The sequence below is a fragment of the Drosophila bipectinata genome, chromosome 3R (assembly GCF_030179905.1).
Source record: "Drosophila bipectinata strain 14024-0381.07 chromosome 3R, DbipHiC1v2, whole genome shotgun sequence".
Lineage (NCBI taxonomy): Eukaryota > Metazoa > Arthropoda > Insecta > Diptera > Drosophilidae > Drosophila > Drosophila bipectinata.
The window spans coordinates 3,385,356-3,408,826 of record NC_091739.1 but is presented as its reverse complement, the minus strand read 5'-3'; the positions used below and the strand labels follow the sequence as shown (position 1 = coordinate 3,408,826).

The 23,471-nt window shown below is 43.2% G+C and overlaps 4 protein-coding genes and 1 long non-coding RNA gene across 10 annotated transcripts; 3 read left to right on the top strand and 2 right to left on the bottom strand.

Annotated features, from left to right (window-relative positions):
• Positions 1 to 32: 32 nt before the first annotated feature.
• Positions 33 to 2,876, top strand: LOC108128199 (aldehyde dehydrogenase X, mitochondrial). 2 transcript variants are annotated; one of them, XM_017245654.3, is made up of 6 exons: positions 33 to 178; positions 1,118 to 1,222; positions 1,285 to 1,385; positions 1,442 to 2,013; positions 2,071 to 2,420; positions 2,475 to 2,876. In XM_017245654.3, exons 1-6 carry the CDS (start codon positions 143 to 145, stop codon positions 2,766 to 2,768), a joined length of 1,458 nt encoding a protein of 485 aa, XP_017101143.2. In that variant the 5' UTR covers positions 33 to 142; the 3' UTR covers positions 2,769 to 2,876. The 2 variants fall into 2 exon arrangements, with proteins under 2 accessions (XP_017101143.2, XP_070137328.1); XM_070281227.1 differs by lacking the exon at positions 33 to 178 and adding an exon at positions 917 to 1,055.
• On the bottom strand, positions 2,874 to 10,036 carry LOC108128201 (uncharacterized). 4 transcript variants are annotated; one of them, XM_017245656.3, is made up of 6 exons: positions 8,280 to 8,315; positions 7,262 to 7,537; positions 4,258 to 4,512; positions 4,028 to 4,201; positions 3,824 to 3,965; positions 2,874 to 3,768 (listed from the first exon to the last, which is right to left on the bottom strand). In XM_017245656.3, the coding sequence occupies exons 2-6, from the start codon at positions 7,323 to 7,325 to the stop codon at positions 3,222 to 3,224; spliced, it is 1,182 nt and encodes a 393-aa protein (XP_017101145.2). In that variant the 5' UTR covers positions 7,326 to 7,537; positions 8,280 to 8,315; the 3' UTR covers positions 2,874 to 3,221. The 4 variants fall into 4 exon arrangements, with proteins under 4 accessions (XP_017101145.2, XP_017101146.2, XP_070137331.1 ...); XM_017245657.3 differs by having other exon boundaries at positions 8,266 to 8,296; XM_070281230.1 differs by lacking the exon at positions 8,280 to 8,315 and adding an exon at positions 7,953 to 8,127.
• Positions 10,037 to 10,857: 821 nt separating this feature from the next.
• Positions 10,858 to 21,243, bottom strand: LOC108128076 (probable Rho GTPase-activating protein CG5521). 2 transcript variants are annotated; one of them, XM_017245446.3, is made up of 8 exons: positions 20,677 to 21,243; positions 18,931 to 19,041; positions 18,466 to 18,483; positions 17,977 to 18,148; positions 16,952 to 17,915; positions 12,818 to 16,893; positions 12,557 to 12,753; positions 10,858 to 12,495 (listed from the first exon to the last, which is right to left on the bottom strand). In XM_017245446.3, exons 1-8 carry the CDS (start codon positions 20,780 to 20,782, stop codon positions 12,239 to 12,241), a joined length of 5,901 nt encoding a protein of 1,966 aa, XP_017100935.2. In that variant the 5' UTR covers positions 20,783 to 21,243; the 3' UTR covers positions 10,858 to 12,238. The 2 variants fall into 2 exon arrangements, with proteins under 2 accessions (XP_017100935.2, XP_017100936.2); XM_017245447.3 differs by lacking the exon at positions 18,466 to 18,483.
• LOC138926582 (uncharacterized) lies at positions 19,996 to 20,656 on the top strand. The gene is made up of 2 exons (XR_011443145.1): positions 19,996 to 20,320; positions 20,382 to 20,656. It is a non-coding gene; the product is annotated as an uncharacterized lncRNA (long non-coding RNA).
• Positions 21,244 to 21,802: 559 nt separating the features above from the next.
• On the top strand, positions 21,803 to 23,163 carry Gr97a (Gustatory receptor 97a). The gene is made up of 2 exons (XM_017245452.3): positions 21,803 to 22,846; positions 22,910 to 23,163. Exons 1-2 carry the CDS (start codon positions 21,803 to 21,805, stop codon positions 23,141 to 23,143), a joined length of 1,278 nt encoding a protein of 425 aa, XP_017100941.2. The 3' UTR covers positions 23,144 to 23,163.
• Positions 23,164 to 23,471: the final 308 nt, after the last annotated feature.

Here is a 23,471-nt window from a genome sequence, read left to right as displayed (position 1 = left end):
CAAGTTATCAGGGAGCCTATAAAAGCGGCATCTGGCGGGCTTTGCAGTTTCAGTTTCGCGACAACTTGCTGCCAGACGGTCTGGGGTTCTTGTCTCCTTGGAATAATAAATATAAAGAATATACACACATATATCCATCAGTATGGCCGATCCCAACGCCAAGCCCAAGTACACCAAAGTAAGTAATTTTATTCTATTGTTGCCAAGTGCATTTTCCCATAATCTGCCTTTAAAATTCATAAAATACTTGTACTTGATTTTTATTCCAAACGAAAATCAGCCTAATTCAAACTTGTTTGTGTCGCAATTTGCAAACATTTAACAAACATATGTTCATACATACATATTTTTTAAATTAAACAGGGTGTCTTTGTCTGTTATCTCCAGATGTTTGACTTGAAGTAAACAGATTCGAAAAAGTAAAGCCATAATAATTATGAGGTCTCGTAGGCTGATAAGAGGGGTTTGATATGAATGAGACTTTGATACAATTAGTTCAACGAGCTTTAAAAATGGTCAGATCAAAGAAGAACTTTGATCTGAACTTAATATTTTAACTTAAAAGTTTGTAAAAATGGTTTTAACTTCAGAAACAATATTGATTCCTTCTTGTTCCTTTTTTCACAATTCTTAATCACTAAGAAAACTTACTTTTGCCATTTAATCCAGTTATTTTCACTCTAAAGGACCTAATTATCTAGATAAATAGTGATTACAGACTAGTTTTGAACTTATCCCAATAGCCCATAATAGCTCCTAACAAGAATTACAATGTTATTTCATTTTGTTGTCAAATGTTTCGTTTTGTGCTCTAATCGTGACCAGAATGACATACATTATCATTTACATTGTTTACACGTTTCGCGTGTCGCCTTTTAACTGAAATGGACCAATCAAAACTGTGTTACCTTGTTTGAAAGTACCCACTAACAGGGCCTATAATAATGAAAAAAGTGCATAGATTTTACAAATTACTATCAAGTCAGGGGATATGTGTTTTCAGCTTCTTAAGATTTGAACATAGGTTTTCAAAATGCGAACCGCATCATTGTCAGGTTGTAAATGAATGAATTACAAAAATTATTATAAAATTACTAATACTTAATATTATCTATAGCTCTTCATCAACAATGAGTTCGTGGACTCCGTTTCTGGCAAGACCTTTGCCACTTTCAACCCGGCCACCTCCAAGGAGATAGTCCAGGTCGCCGAGGGAGATAAGGTGAGTCAAATAATTGATTAAAATTATTTCGTTTTTTTTTAACAAGTGCAATTATTTTTAAGGCTGATATTGACCTGGCAGTTGTTGCAGCCAAGAAGGCCTTCCACCGCAACTCCGACTGGCGTAAACTAAGTCCTCTGCAGCGCACAAATCTGATGAACAAGTGAGGTTTTCAAAAAACATACCTCACGTAGATGTCTTTATTAACATCCTTTTTAGGCTTTGTGGATTGATGGACCGAGACAAGGAATTCCTTGCCAGTCTGGAGACCCAGGATAATGGCAAGCCCTACCCAGAGGCGCTTTTCGATGTGACTTACTCGATCCTTACCCTGCAGTACTATGCCGGCTGGACCGACAAGTTCTTTGGTGACACCATTCCTGCCGGTGGCTTCACCTCGATGACCCGCAAGGAGCCCGTGGGCGTGGTGGGTCAGATCATTCCCTGGAACTACCCGCTTCTGATGCTGGCCTGGAAGTGGGGACCCGCCCTGGCTGTTGGTTGCACCATCATCATGAAGCCTGCGGAACAGACTCCCCTCACGGCTCTCCACATGGCCGCCCTGGCCAAGGAAGCCGGTTTCCCCGCCGGAGTGATCAACGTGGTAAATGGCTTTGGACCCACTGCGGGAGCAGCCATCAGTGAGCACCCCGACATTGCCAAGGTGGCTTTCACTGGATCCGTGGACATTGGCAGGATTGTCATGCAAGCGGCTGCCAAGTCGAATCTCAAACGTGTATCCCTTGAGTTGGGCGGTAAGAGTCCAGTGGTGGTCTTCGACGATGCGGATGGTAGGTGTTTACTTTTTTAAATTTATTATTTCTTACTGAATATTTTCACCCTTTCAGTTGACTTTGCCGTGGAGACCACCCACGAGGCTTTGTTCTCCAACCACGGCCAGAGCTGCTGCGCTGGCAGTCGCACCTACGTGCACGAGAAAATCTACGACGAGTTTGTGGCCAAGGCGGCTGCCAAGGCCAAGGCCCGCAAAGTGGGCAATCCCTTCGAGGCTAATGTCCAACAAGGACCCCAGATCGATGAGGAAATGCTGACCAAGGTCCTGGGCTACATTGAGAGCGGCCAAAAGCAAGGAGCCAAGTTGCAAACTGGAGGCAAGCGCATTGGCAACGTAGGCTTCTTTGTGGAACCTACTGTATTCTCCGACGTGAAGGACGACATGCGCATCGCCCAAGAGGAGGTGGGTTCTGCTTTACAATAGTTTTTTTTTATTTATTAACTATTTTCCTTTCAGATCTTTGGCCCTGTGCAGTCCATTTTCAAGTTCAGCACCCTGGAGGAGATGATCGATCGGGCTAACAATGTGCAATACGGCCTGGCAGCCGGCATTATTACCAATGACATTAACAAGGCCCTGAAATTCGCCAACAATGTGGATGCCGGGTCTGTGTGGATCAACTGCTATGATGCCGTTCTGCCCTCCACTCCGTTCGGTGGCTACAAGCACTCTGGCATTGGCAGGGAACTGGGCAAAGACGGTCTGGACAACTATTTGGAGACTAAGACCATTACCATGAAACTGCTTTAAATTAGTTTTATGTTTCGTATGCACAACACTTGTGTTTTATTCGCACTGTTTTGGTTTGTCATTGGTTAGACTGTTCCATTACAAATAAACATATTGGATTTTTATAAATGGTTCAACTCTAAGTGGTGTTTAACTTTCAAAAAATTATTAAATAATTTTTCTAGTGATGCCTAAAAGAATGCTTCACTTTTCGAAACGGCCACTTTAGAATTAAAGGCTAACAGTATTTGAATAAGTTTAGTTTAGTTAACTTTGATTTCGAGGCACGAGTTCACTATGATTACAAAAAATGTTACATTTAAATATAGATTATTTAAAAGCTTCCAATGTGAAGCACGCTAAAACTTATTCTTCGGTTAGTTTAGATAAAATATCCTTAAACTATTCCTAATCCTAATCAAATCGTATAAAAATAAACCTGAGATTGCGAATCTGATTGCCCGATTTTGGTTCTTAGGCCAAATTTGAAGGCGGAATCTGGGACTGACTCTGTACCTCCAGAAGTGGCACTGCCAGATCACTGATGTGCGATCTGGCACTCTGGTAGTCATCCTCCGACTTGGGTCTCGCCGGCTTCTGATGCTGTGGACTGCTCTTTTGCAGGATCTCTGTGTAAACCGGTTGAATAAAAACCGATCCATTTCTCCCCTGATCGAACATTTCATCTATGTCCACCAGCTGAAAGTCCACAGCAAAGATGAAGCGCAGTACCATTATAAAGAGGGCCACAATCCACAAAACCATTACGATTACGTAGCTGGAACGGAACAGGTCCAGGTAGGCATCGTGTGACACGTTATGATCGTGGATGATTGGGCGCAATAGGGCTATGGCACTCCCACAGCTAATGCCTGTTGGGTTGGTCAGATTCCCTCTCAATTGGCCACACAAGCGCTTCAAATGTCCATTGGTTAGAATCGTGTACACAACACTACCAAGGCTCATCACCGAAAATATAACTATCGATGGCACCACAATGCGCCACGGTTTAGGCAGGACTCTGTAACGGATTCATGGTTATTCAGTTGATATTCTATCTAAAAGGAATAACTTACGAGTTCTTTTTTTTACCCGTCTGAAAAATCAGACACATGGCTGTCCAAATTATAGCCACGACCACGGATATTACGGGAAATGTGTTAACAAACTGAGCGCCAATGGCACGGTTCCAATGGGAAGCATGGGTGTCGAGGAACACTAAAAATATAATTAATCTTTATTTAATAAAATTAATTCTTTCAAATATTAAAGGAACTCACTGGTTCTCAGAAACTGACGATCTGCCTCGGCATTGAACACAATCTTTGGAGTTGGAGCCGCCGTGGTGGTTTGGATCTGTTCAACCTTCTGGTCTGCGATCAATCTTTCCAATTTGGGTCGGTTCTCCAGCGACTCGTAGATATGCGATATCTTAAAGATTGGCCTACCACTTTCTATAGGATATTTTATTGTTAATTTATACACACATTTTAATAAAATTGCATCTTACGGCTTTCGCTCTCAGGCGTTCCGGGAGTGACTTCTTGCACGGAATACTTTTGACCATATGCACTTTGGGTGGCTTTTAAGAAATCCCTATGCAGGATTTCCTTGCTATGATTATTCATTAGGTCAAAGTTTCGCTCTCGGAAGATGAGTTTGGCACTAACGATTCCCTCGCGCAGATCCGCCGTCAACATTTGCAAAGATACACACCACAGCAGGGAAACTATGGCATTAAACACCATCAGACATATTACAATATCTGCAAGAAAAGATAAAAATTAAAATTAATTTATCAATAATTTTTATCAACATATTAAAAATAAAAGAAAAGAAACTCATTTTTACAGAGAAATTTCAGTTTTTTAACATATATACATAGGAGAAGTGCTTATATCTAGTGTTGAAGCTTAAAATGGTTTCTTTAAAATATTCTATACATTTTAAAACTGATTGCAGATTAGGAGGTCCAAAAGTCTCGTAATGCATTAAGGGCATCAAGCCTGATTAATTCATAATCGATCTACCAATTATTTAGGGGTTTCCGCTTAAGCATCAATTTGTTATTGGGTTCCTCTTCACTAGAGGCATATTGCTTATCCCATGTATTCTCCAAACTCAAGCCGCAAGAAATAAAAACCATGAAACATAAATGCACAGTCTATTTGTTACTCCCTTTTAAAAATTATGTTTGAATTTATTTTAATATTAGTTTCAATGAGCCCGTAAATTTCCAATTCAAAATCCCCAATAACAATGAATTCTCATATTATGAATAACCTTTAATCAATATCTAGTATTTAGCATCAAAAACATGTGGCTGCATCAAACGGACCGCTGAAAAATTTGAATTTATAAATTATACTTCGCAAACAGACAACACTATATTTAGACAATTGTCTGTATATGGATTCGCAAGGAGCCATAGATCAAGTATACGCACTGTTGCCAACAATGGATTACGATATTATGAAACTCTACACTGGAAGGGGAACTGTACGATAATTTATTGCTTTCTTGTAAGGTATGTATATTTATTCGATGTTGAAGTTTGTTTTTTGTAAGAATCAGCTAACTGTGAACGAGTCTTTCATATATACACTATGCATATATACATATTATTTATACATAAGTGCGAGTTATATCGAAGGCATGATATCATGGCGAATGTTGTAGAGCCCGGCTAACGAGTCTGAGCAAAACATTTTCAGATGACGTCGATTCCGTGACTGCCTCTCGATAAAATTCATTTCAATTGATGCAAATATTCCCCCAACGCTTTCATTTCATATTGTTCCAAAATAAAGAGAAAATAAACCGATGGACAGAGTCAACAAACAGATTCGTGGGTAAATATACGAGTATGCTCGGCGTGCATAATAAAAGTCCCACAGCGAAACAATGTCTGATGGCATCGGGGGAAAAATGTTATATTGCCAATCCAATTTTATGGTCCATAATGGACAGATGAATTTTACCAGCTCGTCTATATAGTATTCGCTTAATTCGTGTATTAATGTTCATATACAGTGTGAGAGAATAGATCACAAGCTGGTACCACAATTTTCATGCTCCAAGTGCTTTGAACGCATTAAGCAAATTTTGTTTTTTTTTTCAGCCATAGACACACAACGAACATCTATAGTATATTGGGAGCGATTTACTATGGGTTATGCGTTGCATGATCTGCCGCAGAGTGGCACCGTGGCATGACATCATTCCAGTTCAAGCTCCCCCTTTTCAGCTCTCATCTCCGGGACTTGGGTGCGGAAAAAACATTCAGTAACGACGTTCAGTTAACAATCGTTAGCTCATCTTTTTAGATAGAAGGCATGGGGCAGGGGGCGTTAGCCGCTTTTGGCCAAGTTTCCATAGCGGAATATGGCTCAAAAAGAGACAAAAGCTTTACAAACAAAAACTATAAATAAATATTACTAAATGATTTCTATATTTTCCACAGCAGGTTTCTATCAAAGAACATTTTACCGGTTTGAAAAGAAGATATTTGTGAATGGTAATAGGTTTGTTGGATTTGAGGTTTTGAAGGATAAGTAAACAATACTTTTAACCTTTTTAGTTGTGCTTCTGAATTTTTCGGAAGTTTACATTTCAAATACCTTATGGCTTGCTAACAATTAACTCTGCAAAGTACTCTAGCGCCTGTGTTTACATCTGCGACTACGTGTTCCCGGAAGTTTCGCACTCAAGCCAATTCGCTGATGCCATTAACAGGAACCACATGGCGTATGCGTATTGAGATTTCGCCCACTCAAACAAACAGTTCCTCACTTATCGGGCCAAAGCACAAACTGCACTGCCACTGGAATGTTTATCAACAGGGCGCCAAACGTCAGGGCACAGAAAAAGCTTGGCGGCAAAAGTGTGAAATTTTTTATAAGCAATTGGAACAAAGTTTAAATTAGCATATTGGCCTTAAAGGCTTTAGGCCAAGTTAGCACCTTTAATGATTCGATTGACGCCATAAAAAACTAGATAAAATTAGGTATATTAAACAAGTAGCGGGACCAAGATAAAGGTTTTATTCAGAGACCATAAATTATTTAATCTTGAAATTTAATTATTGGAAAGTTTTGGCCCACTGTCCTGCATATGGAAGCACCCATCCATTAGGGAACCATCTGCGAATTTTCAAAACATTGAAATAAATATGAGCGTATGTATATGCTTATTGATGCTGAAAGACGCGCCCCCTGAGAGCAACGTCCATGACTGATGGACTAACTCGTGAAATGCTTTTAATTGACTCAAACATTTTCTGTCAATAGAAGGAGACAGTTCACCTCAAACCCAACCAATTGGCTGTCATAGCTCGGAATTTGGTATTCCAAATGCTTTTCGGATACTTTTTCGTACAAAAAGTATGTTTTATTCAGCCTTCTCGAGTCCCTTGAAGGCCGCACTAAAAATATTCCCAGTGTCCGTGCCCTTAGTAATCTTTATAAATATAAAAAAAATGTCAAATATGTTTTCAAAGAAAATGTGGAACGTACGGTTTATGGTGCGTATGTCGCTTGTGGTTAGCTTTCCCTGTTTGTATTTTTTTATCAGCTCCATTTTTTACATATTTTGCTCCGCGAATGTTGTATTTATCAAGTGAGTTACGTTACTCTTTTTATTTTTAGAAAATTAATCACATAATTCGCATAATTTTCTAAACAGTTTCAGGCGCTGTTTTGTCGATGGGACGACTTCAAATAGGATCTATCCACGTTTGTTTAGTTTATGCGATTTTTATGGGAAAAACAGTGAATATTTATCGTGGTCAACTGTGGGAAATGAAGAATTATGCATGGAAATTTATTACAAAAACAATAAACAGAGGAGATCATAAACATATAGCTGAAATCCAACAGCGTTCGGTCAAAATTAATGGAGCAGTGAAACTTTTGTGGGTGTTTTGGGTGAATTTTTTTATTTTCGCCTCGATTCAGTTCACTTGAGCGATCAGTATAATTGAGATTAATTGATTTGAAATTACGGCCGATTTATATGTGTTTGTGTGTTATTTTGAAAATAAAGCAACCGAACTTAGACTGTGAGCAATTTGCAATTGGATTTCAAACACTTTGGATATCAGTTTTCACATTTGGCACACGAAACTGTTAGTTGGGGTTTTCAATTTCAATTTCCATTTCTATTTCCATGCCACATTACGTATACGTAACCAAACCGTATTAACACCTTTTTGTACTCGTTTTCGAATATCTATTCTAATTAACCCGTGGCTTGAAACCCGTGCAGCGGTGGGTGTTTCGGTTTGGGAAAAGTGACATCCGTCTGGGGTAAGGGTTTCTGCCCGCTTGAGGGCCATCCAAGGTTAGATACACCTTTTCGGGTTTCGATTAGAAATTTATGTTTGTTATTTACACTAAGACGATATCAATCATTTGCATAAAACGACGCACAAAAGGCACAGTTAATTGCCCGCCGAACTGGAACTGAAAAAGCGCTTCGTTCGGGCACGCATCCAAAAGATACAAAACCGAAAGCTAACCGAATTTTTCGTACCGTCCGCTTTTCGTGGCTGTTGCTGAGACACTGAGGCGGCTGGCTGCCAAGCCATAATTCTCCAGCCAGTTCCCCCATTCTCTCGCTATGGGTTTCTCTCTAACGTATAAAAACAAATATATATATGGGTTTATTTTCTGTTATTTTTATTTTTTGGGTCTCCCAGAGAGTGCTTCTTCGCGTTTGTTTTGATTTTAAAAATTTGCAACTGGTTGCTCAGGTATGTTTTTGTTTTGGCCTTTTGTTTTGATTGGGTTCTTTAAAATAGTTTGTTTTTGTTTTCAGTTTTGTTCGTGGACCCCCTTGAGGTTGAGGGTACAGGGAAGAACATAGAGGGCGTGGGAAGGAAAGCCATTGTCTTATTCAAGTATATTGTTTTTTATACGCTTTTATAAACACGTACATATGTATAGAGTGGATTGGTACTTACGAAAAGTATACTTAAGACTTAAAATGACTAATGAAGAAATTTGTTCTATTAAAGCCCCATTTGCTTGATTTTTATCAAACATTCCCAAAATATCCTTATTTAGAAACCAACATTAATGAGATTATACAAATAACGACCGAAATCCTGTTCTATTTCCATGCTCCTTTCCATTGTTTCGGCTTTTGGGCAGTTGCCATGGCCGCAATTATCGGCGATGACCTTGAAACAACACGCCGCTTTTTTCACGTCCAAGGTGAATTTAATTAGCGGCCCAAAGGCTCTCCAAGGACATGTGGATGTGTGTGTTTCTCTGTCGAATATGCCACAAATCGCGTGCCTGACATGCATCTTGAGTTTTTTTGTAGATTATTTAAACAACAACAGAAACCTCATCTAAGGGCGACTTTTCCCATTTCTGGTCTCCGGGGTATTATTTAAAAGCCTAATAAAACTGCAATTATTCCCAGTGGTGCAATTAAGCAATGGCATGCTCTTATTATGTTAGAAAAAGTCAATAACAATATATGTACATACATACGTACATACATAACTCTAGCTAAGGAAAACAAATTATTATCTGCTTGAACAGCGGCCAAATAGGGTTATCTGCGATAGAAACGATTTACCAATAATACCCAAGAAGGCTTATTTGTCAAGACCTAGTTAAACAATTATCGCCGAAGAAACTATTTTCGGGCTATAAATATCACCCAATAACAGTTTTCCCACTGGTTTTAATGGTTTTGGCACGCCATAAGCAGAATTGCGTTGAATCCGTTTCCACATTTTCACCGCACACATGTCATAATAAGGCCGGTCTCCGCCACCTACAGATAAATAAACAAATCCTGTCATACCTCAAAAGCTGAAACTGGCGATGACGTCTCCCAGTTATGCAAATTCCAAGCTAGTATCCGTCATGGGTTACAGCCCAACTTACAGGCTAAAGATGTTAACAAAAACCCAATGATTTTTGATGAATTAAACATCTGAAATAGCTATGTATGCTAGATGTCTGATGATGCAATTTCCATGTTCCACATGTCGTATACGCTTTTGTTATTCGAGTGCTGCAAAATAAACTTACGTTCGCATCGCACCACCTCGCGCCGTGCCTCCCGCGTTAGCATCTGCAGGCTGTCGCCAATCCGCCGAATGCGCTGCTTAGGGCTCCCCATCTCCGATCCGCCCCACTTGGCACCCGCATCTAATTACGGCGCGTCTCTCCTTTAGTTGTTTACATGAGGCAAACAATTAGCAAAATGGCAATACAGAACCCCAGCACTTGAGTGCGCATTTTTGGGCTCGAGTTCGTCTGAGTTCGCGATTGGAGATTGGAGACGTTTTGCGTTCACACGGCACGGACGCTCGACGAGAACTGTCAGGCAAACGAAGCGGCACAGGCCATTAGGGGTATTTGTGCTAGCTGCTGTTGCTGCTCCGGAGAAAATTCAAATTCGATGGCGTCATTTAGAATTGGTGGTTACAACAAACTACATAGGCTAGGGCTTAGATCCCAGGCAGAGAGGTGGCAAACGTACTCTTCCGAAAGGGATCAACAAAATTGTAAATGTACCAGAGTAGGTACTCAAAATAGGAGGTCCTTCTAAAAATAAACTAAGAATATTGTTATATATATTGTAACAAAATATAATTTTAAACATAAAAAAAGTGTTAATATTAAAAAAAATTTAACTGAAGAAATCTTAAAAATAAATCTTAAAATTATTAAAAAACATTTTATGGCACAACTGTTTATATGAACTCTACATTGTAGATAATAGCAACTATTAAGTTAATAATCCGTATAATTTTTAAAGCTCCAGTGAAATAAAAATAATAAGTACCATCCTTGAGTACAATAATAAACAGCCACCTCTGATCCCAGACAGCTGACCCCAGAGGGTAGGTGTGTCCAGGGGGAGGTCTGGAATCACCCCTAAAATAGAAAGCAGCCGAAAACAGGAGGAAAGGCAACGACCTCTGACGGACTAGCCCGTATGTCTGAGCCACCTGGGGAGACCGGACCTACTACCACGTGTAATAAGTGTCAGTAGAGCGATTGCGTGTCCAGTTAATTACTACAAAGTATTAACAACATCTGGCCCACTAAAGGAAAGTAAATAGCAGCCAGGTAGGGCTCAACTCTTTGAAATTCATGTTATTTATTATACGAAAAATACTCGATTGTTTCTCAAATAAATTAGTAAATTAAAATACACATTTAATCGTAGTTGTAAATTTAGGTTGTATATAATGCTTTTACTTGGTGTTAGTTACAAATTTCACGTAGCTTTAGTTTGCTTTTCGATTTATTGGTTTTTTGTTTTTGTTTTATTTTTTACAAAAAATGTTTGCTCGCTTAAGATTAAGTGTGGTAATTAGTCTACAGATTTCATAAAACATTTGTGCAACAAAAAGGCATTGCATTCAACTTTAAGGTTGCCCATTTTACATAAATACGAAATTAACATATGTTGGTGTAAATATATATAAATATAAATCTATCAATTTGATCAATTCGTTGAAACAATTCGCAGTGAAATACAAATGAAGGATATCCCTAGACATGTTAGTAAATCATTTGTTAACAATTTCAATTTTTACACACAAATAAAAGGCGATTCTTTGAACTATGTTAGATACAGATTTCCGTTTTCTTCTCTAATTATGATTATAATATTGATCTGCTCACTCACGCTTCTAGTGACGATTGCCATCGCCATTTGACAGGGGATTGGATAGAGAACCTTAACAATAGAGTACCTATACATAGAGCTCGGTTACATAATACTAGTAGTTGACATTTGCTTTAAATGGGCAGAGCAAGTAGTGGGATCTAAGTTCGAATTTTGATTTTCCTCGCATTTTGTGCGCAACACTTAAAACGAATTTCGAATTCTTTGAATCTTCATCTCGTTGACAAGCGTAAAAGATGATAAAATATAAGTGATATTATAATATTAACGAATAACAGATGCCTCGAACCTAGATCAGAGGAGAGTAAATGCGAATAAAGCAATTGGTCAGCTAGCGACACTCAGTTTGCACTCGAATGCTTAAAGCTCTCTAACTACATACTCGTAAATTACATCAACATAGCAATAACATAATTGAGTGCATAAATTAAATAATTTCAAATTAGTGAGTGGACGCAACATGGAAACGCTTTATGCTAAAGCGCTCATTAATAAATACGTAAAAATTATGTTTGTAACTAAGTAAAAATTCGCAAAAGTAAGACGACGAATCTACAACACAGTACTATTTTGGAATCGGAAGAAAGGCATCAACTTTTGATTAGGCGCAGCGTAAAATAAATAGTTAATACAATGATAGTTAGACTAAGCTGGAAACCAAATTAAAGTACAACTAAGATGGGGGAAAACGTGTTTCGCAATACTTTTCGTTTGCATTAGAACTCTCTGCATCGCATCGGGCCTCCTGGCTTGGCCTTTTCAACGGCCCGATAGCTGGGTTTAGGGAATGGGTGCAGTTAGTACCGGGAATAGAAGGATAGGGACAAGTATTATTTAAAGCGTCGCTGTGGCAAAGTCGGACTCTCGGGCGGTGTGTCCCCGCTGGCACTACCGCCGCCCCCAACGACGATTTGTTGCAACGAGTGTTTCTTGGTCACGTTCTTGAAAGGGGCGCCCAGTTTCCGAGGGCCGCGTGGGGAAGCGGAGGCCATTCCTGTGGCTGCCTCCATAGCTGCCGTAGATCCGGCTGATGCAGATGGTACTAAGCCCATTACAGGCGCTGAATCGATAGATGCTTGAACCCATCCTGAAAATAATATAAATGTTATAATTTTATTGTTTTAATATAGGGAATCTATGTAACATACCTTTCACGGAGGCCCGATTATGGTCCAGAAGGGCCGAGGCCAACGGTGCTGCCGAGCTGCTGGCATTCGACTCCCTTAAAGTTCCCAGCGTAGACAGGGGCATGGGATTGTAAATACGGCTGGCGAAGTCCTCAAACGTGGTGCTTTCTTTGTATCTGGAAGACACACTATCCAGGGATCGGTTCCGCTCCTCGTAGCTACACAAAACATGAACAAGATCAGTTCTGATTCGATTTTAACAAGCTAACCCGAACTACTCACAATTGCTGGTAAAGCGGCAGGGCGGCGCGCTTCGTTCGACTGGCATTGATGGCAGTGGCCCGGATCAAGGTGGCCAAACAGGCTCCACTCACCACACTCTCGTTGGCCAGCGGCCCGAACCACGGCACTTCCGGCTTCCTGTTCACTGTTACGCGGAAGAGGCCGTTTCTCAGTGGATAGACTACAATGAGGACATCGCAGAACTCGGTGGGCAAGATGTCACGCCGGTAGTCCCGGTGGTGCTCGCTCCACACAATGTGCACCTCATCGTTGCCCAGATGTCGCGTTTTCAGCAGCATGGCCTCTGAAGAGTCCGATGGCATTCTAGTGGCCACATGGTAGACGACCTCCAGAAAGGGCGTCGCGTAGTAGGGAGCCGTAGCCCCGCATCCTTGGCGCGGTAGTCCTCCAAGAAAACCATTGTGCGTCTCCAGATCTATCTCCCAGCCCAAAGCGGAAACGAACATTTCGTAGGTACTGCTGCCACTAATATTTCTCAGAATGCTTCCCTTATCCTCTTGACCGGCGGCCACATAAATCACAGCCATTTTGTGCGTCTCCCGGCACTTCTGGAGGTCTACATTGCGCAGTTCCCTCATGAGTTTCTCGCTCCTCTGAAGCAGATGCGTCCGCGAGCGTCGCTCCCAGCCAGCTAATCCCAGGTGGGAGAAAAGCAGTCGGCAGTACTGGAACGGCATCTCCGTGCGAGTGGGCAGGGAATCAAAGGAAGCCGTAGTGCTGTGGATGGATCTCTGATCCTGCTGCTGCAGCGAGGAGCTGGAACTGGCGTGCCGCAACGCCGGAGAGGGTGCCTGCGCCGAGTGGGTAACGTATTCCTGCTCTAGGAGGCGTTGATTCAAAATAACCGAGATGGCCTGTGCCTCCTGGTTTCCGCTTATCGGGCTGCTGCTGGGAGCATTCAGTTGGCTCACCGTGGGAGCCACACACTCCGGACTCGTGTGTCCTATGTAGGCCAACATATCATCCAGTTGATCCAAGTCCGGAGCCATATCCTTGGCGACCGGGAGCACTCCGGGCGGACGATGACGCAGTGTATGTCGTGGAGTCTGAAGCTCATGAGTCACCATGGACGAAATCATGGAATCCAGGGGCTGGGCATGATGAATCTTTGGCATCGTTCTTGGAGGAGCTTCCTCTGATTTTCGCGGCTCTGAGTACAGAATGGAGGCATCCCAGCAGGCCTTGCCGTTCAGATCTCGCATCAAAACGCGCACCTGCTTCTCGGCAGTGACCAAACCAGCGGTAATACCTCCTCCGGGCAGCTTCAGAGTAGGTAGCTCGATGAAACTGGCCACCAGACCCGAGTTCAGCATAAACAGCTGCATGTTCTGGGCACTGACCACCGAAGGTAGCTCCACGGAGTCCCGCCGGGCTTCTACCTGACAACCGAACCCGGCACTGCCAATATCGTCCTGCTCCTCCACCATAGAACTGAGTCGGGATGCCCCGATGCCCATGGGAAAGTGGCCGATGTGGGTGACAAGGTGCATGGACACCGCTTTGGCGCACAATTTGATGGCCGTTATGCAGACCTGGATGGTTTCCGAAGTCTGGTAGGAGGCCTCCGGCAAACGTCCATCCCCCTGGAGGTCGTCGTGGGCGATCTGCATATCAAAGTCATCGTCGGCGGTTAGCTTCACTCTCTCGTGGCGGGGCGCTCCCGAGGCCACTTGAAGCAGAACCCTTAGAACCTGGAGCACCAATGTGTCCCCTTTTTCGTTGAAGGGAGTCAACATTAGAGAGGCGGGTATCGCCATGCAGAATTCGCCAAGGCACAGCATCAGGGAGGTGAGCACCACTTTATCGGAGTCCTTCGGCTTGGTTACGTTCTGGATTTCCAGAGCCTTGCACAGGGCAGTGATTATAAGCTGGGGAACTCTCTCGATAGCCGCCAGTTGCCGACCCCGCTCGGCACAGAGTTTTAGGGAATCCACGGCCACCATCGCAATGGTGTGGTGCTTCAGCTGCAGAGCCTGGAGTAGAACTTGGAGCACTTCTTTTATCCGGGGATTGAACACCTGCGTCTCCTTTGGGTGAACATCCTTGTGGTGTGGCACGGCCTGCTGGAACAAATTGCTTCGACTCGAGGCCGACGATCCCGAGGAAGGTTGCGATAGTTTGAGAAGCAGCCACTGACCCAGCTGAGAAAGAGCTATGCAACGAGCCTTGGCCGAGGGTTCTCTTCTGGCGCATCTCAGCACAATGTTCAAGATGTGATCCTGTAGGTCGGGACACTCCATCAGCTCAAACTTCTGCGGTGAGGGCTGCAGCACTGGACGTGGCAACAGCGAGGACGGATAGCACAAAAGGGACCCCAGAAGCGCGGCCACCTCTGCTCTGGGAGTGTTCCGGGAAACCTCCAGGGAGGTCAAGAGTATAGCACTCGCATGCACCAAATCCAGAAGCAACAAAGTGTGTCCCGGCAGCAGCAAACTCAGCAGCCTGGGCCCTTCCAAGTGCTTCAGTATGGCGTAAATCAAATCCCGATCCTCGCCAGTCAACAGCTGGTGGAGAGCGTGGTAGAACAGCGGCAGTTGTTGCATTCCAACTGCTCCCTGAATCGCCAGAGAACAAAGCAACTGCAGGGCCCAGAGCTTGCCCTTTTTGAAGGACCTGTCCAACGTGAGGGAACCATAGCACCAGGGCGCCACAATTCCGATCGGTGGCACCAAAACAGGAGGCGGTGGCGTGCTCTGATTGTCCGTGGATATTCCCTGGTTCTGCTTGATCTTGATCAAGTTTTGAGTCATCTCGAGCAAATGCATAAACACCTGGGCGTGCAACTCCGCCTTGGGAATCCGGTTCACATCTCCCAGAGCACCGAGCATGCGCTTCCACATAATGGAGGTGGAGTCCGGATGCCAGCCCTCCGCCGACCCACCCAGGATGATACATCGACGCCCGCTTCCAGAAACACTTCCAGAATTACTCCCACTGCCGTAGCTCCCTGAATTCGCATCATCCAAGCTCGCATCTATTTGCAGTTGGGCATCCTTGATGGAGCCACCCTCGATCCCACTACTGGCCGTGGGCGAAGGACTCCGGGAGCCGGCTCCGCTCTCGTTGTCTCCCTCGCGGTAGCTGTCGGTCTCCTCTTCCCCCTTTCGAGACAAGGAATCTAGGGACATAGCTCGCCTTAAATCCTGAGGATTGGTGCGATTCTCCGTCAGCTGAGGCTGTTGTAGCGGCTTCGGCTTTGGCGTAGCTGCTCGGCGTCTTCTAATCCTCGAATTTCTTGCTGCCGAAGCCAAGCTGCCCTCGCTGTAACTCCTGCTTAGCATGGGAGTCAGCGGAATGGGCCGCGTTCCCTGCCCTCCTTGTGATTGCGAGTGCTGGTGGTGGGGACGAGGATGATTTGTTAGGGGAACCTGCGCTGAGGTCTCCTCCGAGCGAATACTGCTGGACTCCGCCAGTGAGGCGCGTTGCCTGTTTTGTGAAGTGGCAGCTGCCACGGTGTTAGTGCCGTTGGCAGTGCTGCTCGATCCCGATCCCTGCCAGACGCTGCCAATGCGTCTTCGCTTCTCCGCTCGACTCTCCGCCACTCGATCCAGCGGGAGGTCCAACAAGCTGATGCCATACGTGTAGCGGGAAAATACCCTAGTCAGCGTTTGCATCGTCTTATTCCACTCCACGATGAGCTCCTCGCGGTGCGTCAGCGATTGCAGGACATTTAAGAACTTCTCCCACAGCTGGACGTTTACGGGAACTTTGGTATGCGCTCGTATCCAGGTTACAATAAGGGTCTGGAATATAGCCGATCCCAAAATTCCACCCAGAGTGCCACTCTTCGAACCACCACCGCCAGCCTGGTGATGGTTGTTTTGATGCAGCACCACCGATGAAACCTGCAGCAATACGAGGAGCAGCTGCTCCCAGGTGCGCGAGTCCATTTCTGTGTTCATAACCATGGTGCGGTAAACGCTCAGCACCTTCTTGCAGATCTCCGTTTGCTCCTCCAGCGGTGTGGAACGATAGTTCTTTGTCCGGGTGGGGAAGCAAATGTTCAGGTTGGCTGTGTTAACTAGAAACACGTTAGCGGCATTGGTCACAAACACCTTAGAGTAAATCAATTGAATATTATTTGACCCACAAGCATAGACAACCAAAGCTCACCTGCAAAACATTCTGTCTTCCCGCGCGGACGGCCAGCTGATCCTTCGATCCCGCCATAGCTCCCACGTAGGAAGGCGTGCGCAGCCGCTGACTTCTGGGAGTTCCACCCGCCGTGGATGGGGGAGGTGGGTCGTCATTTGGCTCCAATAAAAATGGCGGTGGCTCTCCTGTCATCCAGTCCCTGTACACTGCAATGGCTGTTCGAATAGCTTCGATCTGCGGCTTGGAGGTGAAGTTCAGCAAGAAGGCCTGACGATACACTTCATGGACAAAGTTAATGTTTTCGCGACTGACGTAGAACACGTCCCGCACAATCAAGCCCTGCTGGTAACCCAGCAAGCGCACGTGGTCCACGTCCTCAATGTGCAGGGTGTAGTCCAAGCGGTGACTCAAAAGACGCTCGTGAGTAAATCGCGAGACCCAGTTTATCAAGACAACCACACAGGACGCCATGACCTCCTCCTTCTTGTTGATCGACCGCATCACCGGCAGGTCCAACCGGGGACTGTAGATGGAGCAGCTGACATCGAATCCGGGCGAAAATACTGGCAGGAAGACGTCCATGAAACGCTGCAGCAAAAAGGCAAATGCCTTGTGGTCCTTCTGGGCGCGATTGTCGCGCCACTTGAGACACGCTGCCGTGTGAACCATGCTGTTTAGCAGCACTTCCAGACCATCTCGCGGATCGGGGGGAGCAGACTTCTCACTGGACGACGGCGGCAATAAGGCTACCAGCTCCGAGCTCTGCACCGGGTGTGAAAAGGCGTTGTCGTGAAATACGGAGGCCATTCCACCGTCTGCTTTCATGTTTGGATGACTGAGAAAGTCCGAGGCATTGAATTCGGTATCTGGGCCGCTGACTCCCTTCTGGGGAACGATGAGGCCAGGAATTAGATCCGCGTACATCGCATGCACATAGTTTGGAGCGTTTTCGCCCAGCGTCTGGTACCACAAAAGGAAATATCTGAAAAACATAGAAACTACATTATTTTTATTGTTTCTTCACATTCTCTTAAGGCACTCACCTGACACCCTCGCGTCTCAGCTTCGGGGAGTTTCCCAAATGCAACAGCTTGGCCATTATGCGACTGAGGGAGTGGCATTGCCAGCGACGAGCCAGCAGCTCCGGCAGCAGGCACAGGATCTTCTCCAGCAGCCATAGCGAACCGTCCAACTCCTCGCGATGCGCCTTGTGAACTGGGTGGAAGAGGCAGAAGCGCGATTATTGAAAGCCAAGCCATGGAAAGGGTAATCAAGCTCATGTATGCACTAAGGATACATGCCAATGGCTGGACAAGCACAATAGAATAAGAACAAGAATAAGGAGTATGTAAGCAGAATGGTGCCATTCAGAGTTATAGAGGTTTACATAGAGAAGAGAGGAGGGCATGGGGGATGGACGTAAGACATGAGAGTATGGTAACTAATTCCGAAAGCAAGACGTAGAGGCGGAGGAGGCGCGGATGCAATTTAATGGTCAATTCAAAGTGTCAATAAGAAACCACATAACTTACCAATGTGAAACGGAAGTTCTGCCAGGAGGGAGATTTAAAAATAGAGAGAAAAATTTTGGTAAAAGAATAGAAGAGGAGTTCAATTTAGAATATCGTGTGTGTGTTTCCGTTCCAATACTATCTCCACTCAGCGGAGCAGAGCATAAAGATAAACGAAACTCAAACAAGACACGGGCTTAAATGTCGTCGCAGTTTGCTTTTCTTAATTGGTAGAAAATAAATCGTCTCAAAAGATACGAGCAAATTAGCCAAAATTAAATGGGTCAAAACAAGGGTTTGTTTTGTTAAATAAGTCGACTTTTAAGTGCTCTTAAGTAACAGCATTTAAAACTCAAAAATATACGGAAGGGGTGGCTATTTTACAGAAACAAAATGCCTCTTGAACAACAAATAGAATTTAAAATAAAAACATCTATTATAGTTATAAGTTTTGATGTTTTTGAGCCGATTTGGGACTTTAGTTACCTTTCTGTTTCAGATTCGCCTCCGCTTGGATGAAGGTGTCGTAGAGGATGAAGTAGACATGGCTGTAGTTGGTCTCGAACAGCGACTTGGACTCTTCCAGCTCCACATTATCTGCAAAAGCAAACAATTATATTATATAGATAGTAGAAATAGTAGAATAGTAGGAAATAGTAGAAATAGTAGATTCTCTTTCCGTAGAGAACTGTTTTTTTGGTTTGCAATTTGGCTAATAGTTTCTTGCTGTGCATCGGCGATAAGACACCGTGGAAGTGGGGGCAACAACCAAGATAATGACGAAACGCAGTGCGGCGACATCAAATCGAGCACCTGGTCCCAGCACGGTTTTTACTGATAACACTGCAAATCCAAACCAGCCAAAAGGCAGCCAATATTTCCCAACCTATCTTTATAGAAAACCACGCATGACGATCCCCAGCAATGCCGAGCAAGTGTGGGGGCCAGAGCTATTAACTTCTGGCAAGGAAAAAAACACGTTATGATGGGTGCTCAGCGTTTGTGATGATTCAGGAAGGGGACAGAGCGGCGGTGGGTGGGCCGACTGCCTTTGCCGGCTTGCTGTCATCAGCAAAAGCAGTAAAAAGCAAAAGAAAGCTAAACAAAGTGATGAAGCAGACCGAGAAACCTTTAAAACCGGTTTATCAGAAGGCCAAACGCAAAGAAGATGATGACTGTTGAAGGTACACCGTAAAAAACGTACGGTATTTTCTTTTTTTAAGAAATATATTAAGAATATTAAAAACAAAAAGAAGACTTATATTCTATAAATAGAATACATTTCTTCTAATAAGCTTTGTGAATAATATATAAAATAATATTTTATTTTAAAATAAATGGTAACAGTGTGGTATTGTAAAAAAAAAACTAGGTAAAACCATAACAAAAACAATTGGGAACGCAGCCATTGGGAAGAATGTCTAATGCGTGTAATTTGCCAAGGGACAATAGGAAGAAACTTCCAACAATAGCAGCCACATTGCACCGGAGGGTGTCAGCCAGGTGTATTTGTATTTATGTATCGAGGGGCACCTGTTGGAAATCGTTCAGCGAGGTGACACAAAAGAAAGCCACTGAAACCAGGTGGCGAGGGGGCTGTTAGGGGTGCATTGCTCATATCGGCACTCGAAGCAGTACTTGCTGTACATTGCGCTGCTTAATATAGTCCAAATTATCTGAAATAGCTCTAAATTCCATGGGCGCCAGGGATTTGAATAACTAAAGCTCTTATCAGTTATACACTGCCACTTCCTTCTGCAAGGTCCAAGAACTTTTGGCCGTTTTAGCGAATCTAGACTGCCTCGACTCGCTCGCTCATTCGTTTATCATTTAACGTTTTTCACACATTTTCGCTTGCCACATAGCGGGAGCAAGTGTACGTTGCTTTTTTATCTCTTGCCGTTTTGTGCATAAATTAAAGCTTCTGTTTTTCGCAGGTGAGCACCCGGGAGGGGGTGGGGCTGGCTGAGGCTGGGAATGGCTCTTTCGCGCCCAACAGGAAATGACCAAAGCCATAGCCCCACTTTTGTTCCGCCGACTGTGGGCAGAACGTCATTGAGTTAGCCACCGTGGAGCGAAAATGGTCGGACCTACGCCCACCTGCCCAAAAGAGAAACAACATGAAACCAGAAAACAAATGCCAGCCAACTGAGCAACCAGTTTCATTGTTATTGCAATAATAAATTATGAAACCGCCAACGCGGGACCTTGGGGAGCTCTTGAAACATTTACCCAATATCATGCGGAGGTGGCGCAGTCTGGAGGCTGAGTCCTTCTTGCAGTCCTGTAGCTTCGCCGTCGACTTCTTCACATCCGCGTGCGACTTTTTGGTAAACATTTTGCACCTTGCGTTCTCTATTGCTCGCACACACACTCACTGAAACACACACGCACATACATTTAGTTGCAGCCAGCGGCATGTGTGTATACACTTTCTATTTGCTGATTTTTCAGATTTTCCAGCCTTTTTCTGCTGCTATTTATTTATACGCTCACGCCAACCCAAACACTTTTGTCCAGCGGAGCGCCCCCGGAGAAATTGCTGAATTACTGACGTTGTCAGTGGCGTGGGGCACGGGGGAGCTCTGGGGAGGTGGGCGCAGTTTGGCGATCTTCTGCTGCTACTTTTCGCTGTTCTACGGATTTATTTCATCTTTGAATATTCACGGGCACACCCGGCGACGCGTGACTGCACTTTAGGTCTATAGGCGACGGGTCTAGAGTACATTATCTTGGGTTTTGGCGTTAATGTTTTCTTTTTTCATCTGCGTCGCGTCCAGTTGGGTTCGTGGTAAGAGTTGCCAGACTCCTGAGCTGTGACCCAGTGCTGGGAATCGCCTCAATCCAATCTTTGCCTTAGTGCTGGTAAACTTTTGTTTTTATTTTAGGTAACGAATATTCAAATTGAACAGGGAAACACCAAGCAAATTCTTGCCAAAATATTATTTCCACAAGTATTAAGAAAGAAGTTCAAAAATTATATTACTTAACAATTATTTTTACACATATTCAATATATAATAAACATTTTATAATTTATTACAACCTATTTTGTTCTTAGAAGATTTTAAAATCCTTTTTTCTTCTTGGAAATAATATACAATAAAATAATAATATAAAATTGGAAATATAAAATATTTATTTCTCGTTTAAACCGAAAAAGTTATAGCATGTTGTTTTTGTCATTTGTGCCCTTACATTGAGTAATTAAGGAAAAGTAAAACCTAAGGAGAATCAACGCTATCCCTTTTTACAACTGGTTTTAGGAGTAATTTAGGAAATAAATTATTTAATCAGTGATAAGACTGTAATTACCCGCAGGTTATACACGTAACCACTTCCTAGCACAATTTAGTGCAATGAGGTTCGTTTTAAGGAAAATACGTCGGTTGCTTTTCGCCTGGCAGCGGCTAGTCCCAGCCAAATTCCGTTGGTACAAAGTTCACAGCCAGTTGGTGCTAATATGCCTGACTATAATTATATTTTTCAATATCCTGTTTGGGGTATATCTTGGTCGCTTTGATTTTCGACGAAGAAAGTTCGTGTTTTCAAAACTAGTTACAGCTTATTGCTTTGCAATGGCCTCGATTTTCGGAGCATATTATATCTGGCATGTATACAAGGAGATTTCCATAGGCCAGCTCAGCAGGAGTCATACCATAGAGATATACTGCTATATGAACGTATGTGTATGCCTTATTAACTATGTGACTCAATGGGAGAAAACTAGCCAGATTATTGGGTTTCAAAACAGCGTGCCACTTTTTAAAATTCTAAACTCGCTGGACATTTCGTTGAAGGTGGTCATAAGATCATTCACTTACAGCACAATTAAGACTTTTGCATGTCCTTTGATCGAGTACGGAACTCTGAGCCTCTACCAGAAAAGGGCTCACCCTGAACTGCAATGGACGAGCTTTGCAACGGCAAGGACGATGCTACCCGTGATTGTGGCGAATCAGATAAATAATTGCTTCTTTGGTGGCCTGGTAATTGCTGATCTGGTGCTAAGCTCTATTAATCAACAGTTAGAAAATATCGTCAAAGAGGCAAATATGCTACAAACACCCGTGCAAATGGGATTGCAGAAACCATATTACAGGATGCGACGCTTCTGCGAATTGGCGGACGGATTGGATGAGTTGGCCGAAAAATACTATTACTGCGCCATCCTTTCCAAAGGATATCTTCGCTTTACGGACTGGTCAATGGTTCTTTCTTTGCTGATGAACCTAATCGGAATCACACTAGGCTTTTACAATCAGTATATGGCTATTGCCGACCATTACATTAATGAGGAGCCCTTTGATTTTTATCTGGCCATGGTCGTTTTGGTGTTTTTGTCAGTCCCCTTCATGGAACTTGTAATGGTGGCGCGTATCAGCAATCAAATGCTACGGGAAGTAAGTCATGAAACTGTCATACAATATAATATTCTCAAATCTTTTACTATTTTTTTCGTATAGACGCGAAAAACTGGAGACCTTTTACAACACATTGACCTTCAGAATGCAGATGTACGTTTCAAGCAAGTCGTCCATTCATTTTGGCTACATGTGTCCACAATTGATTACAAACTAATGCCTATGGGTCTTCTAGAACTTAACACCACCTTGGTGAATTCGGTTTTTTCATCAGTCACTGGGTTTCTTTTAATTCTCATTCAAAGTGACTTGACATTAAGATTTTCATTAAAATAAAATTACCATGTAAAAATAAAATCAGCGTTATTATAATTTTTAAAATAAATATTATTATATTATGTTGTATTATTGAAACAACTTAGTTATAAAATTAATACAAAAAATATATGTGAAATAAACTTTTTATTTTTGTGTATTTAACAAATAGTGTTTTCAAAAAATACACGCAAAACGTATGTTGAGTGTACAATTTTATTGCCGTTTTAATAGGTTTATTTTCCAAATTTGAATGGGATAAATTAACTATTCAAATAAAGATGTAATTTCAAAGAGACCAATTCAGATACCGGCGGATGCAAGACAAGAACAGGGATGCCACCTTAGC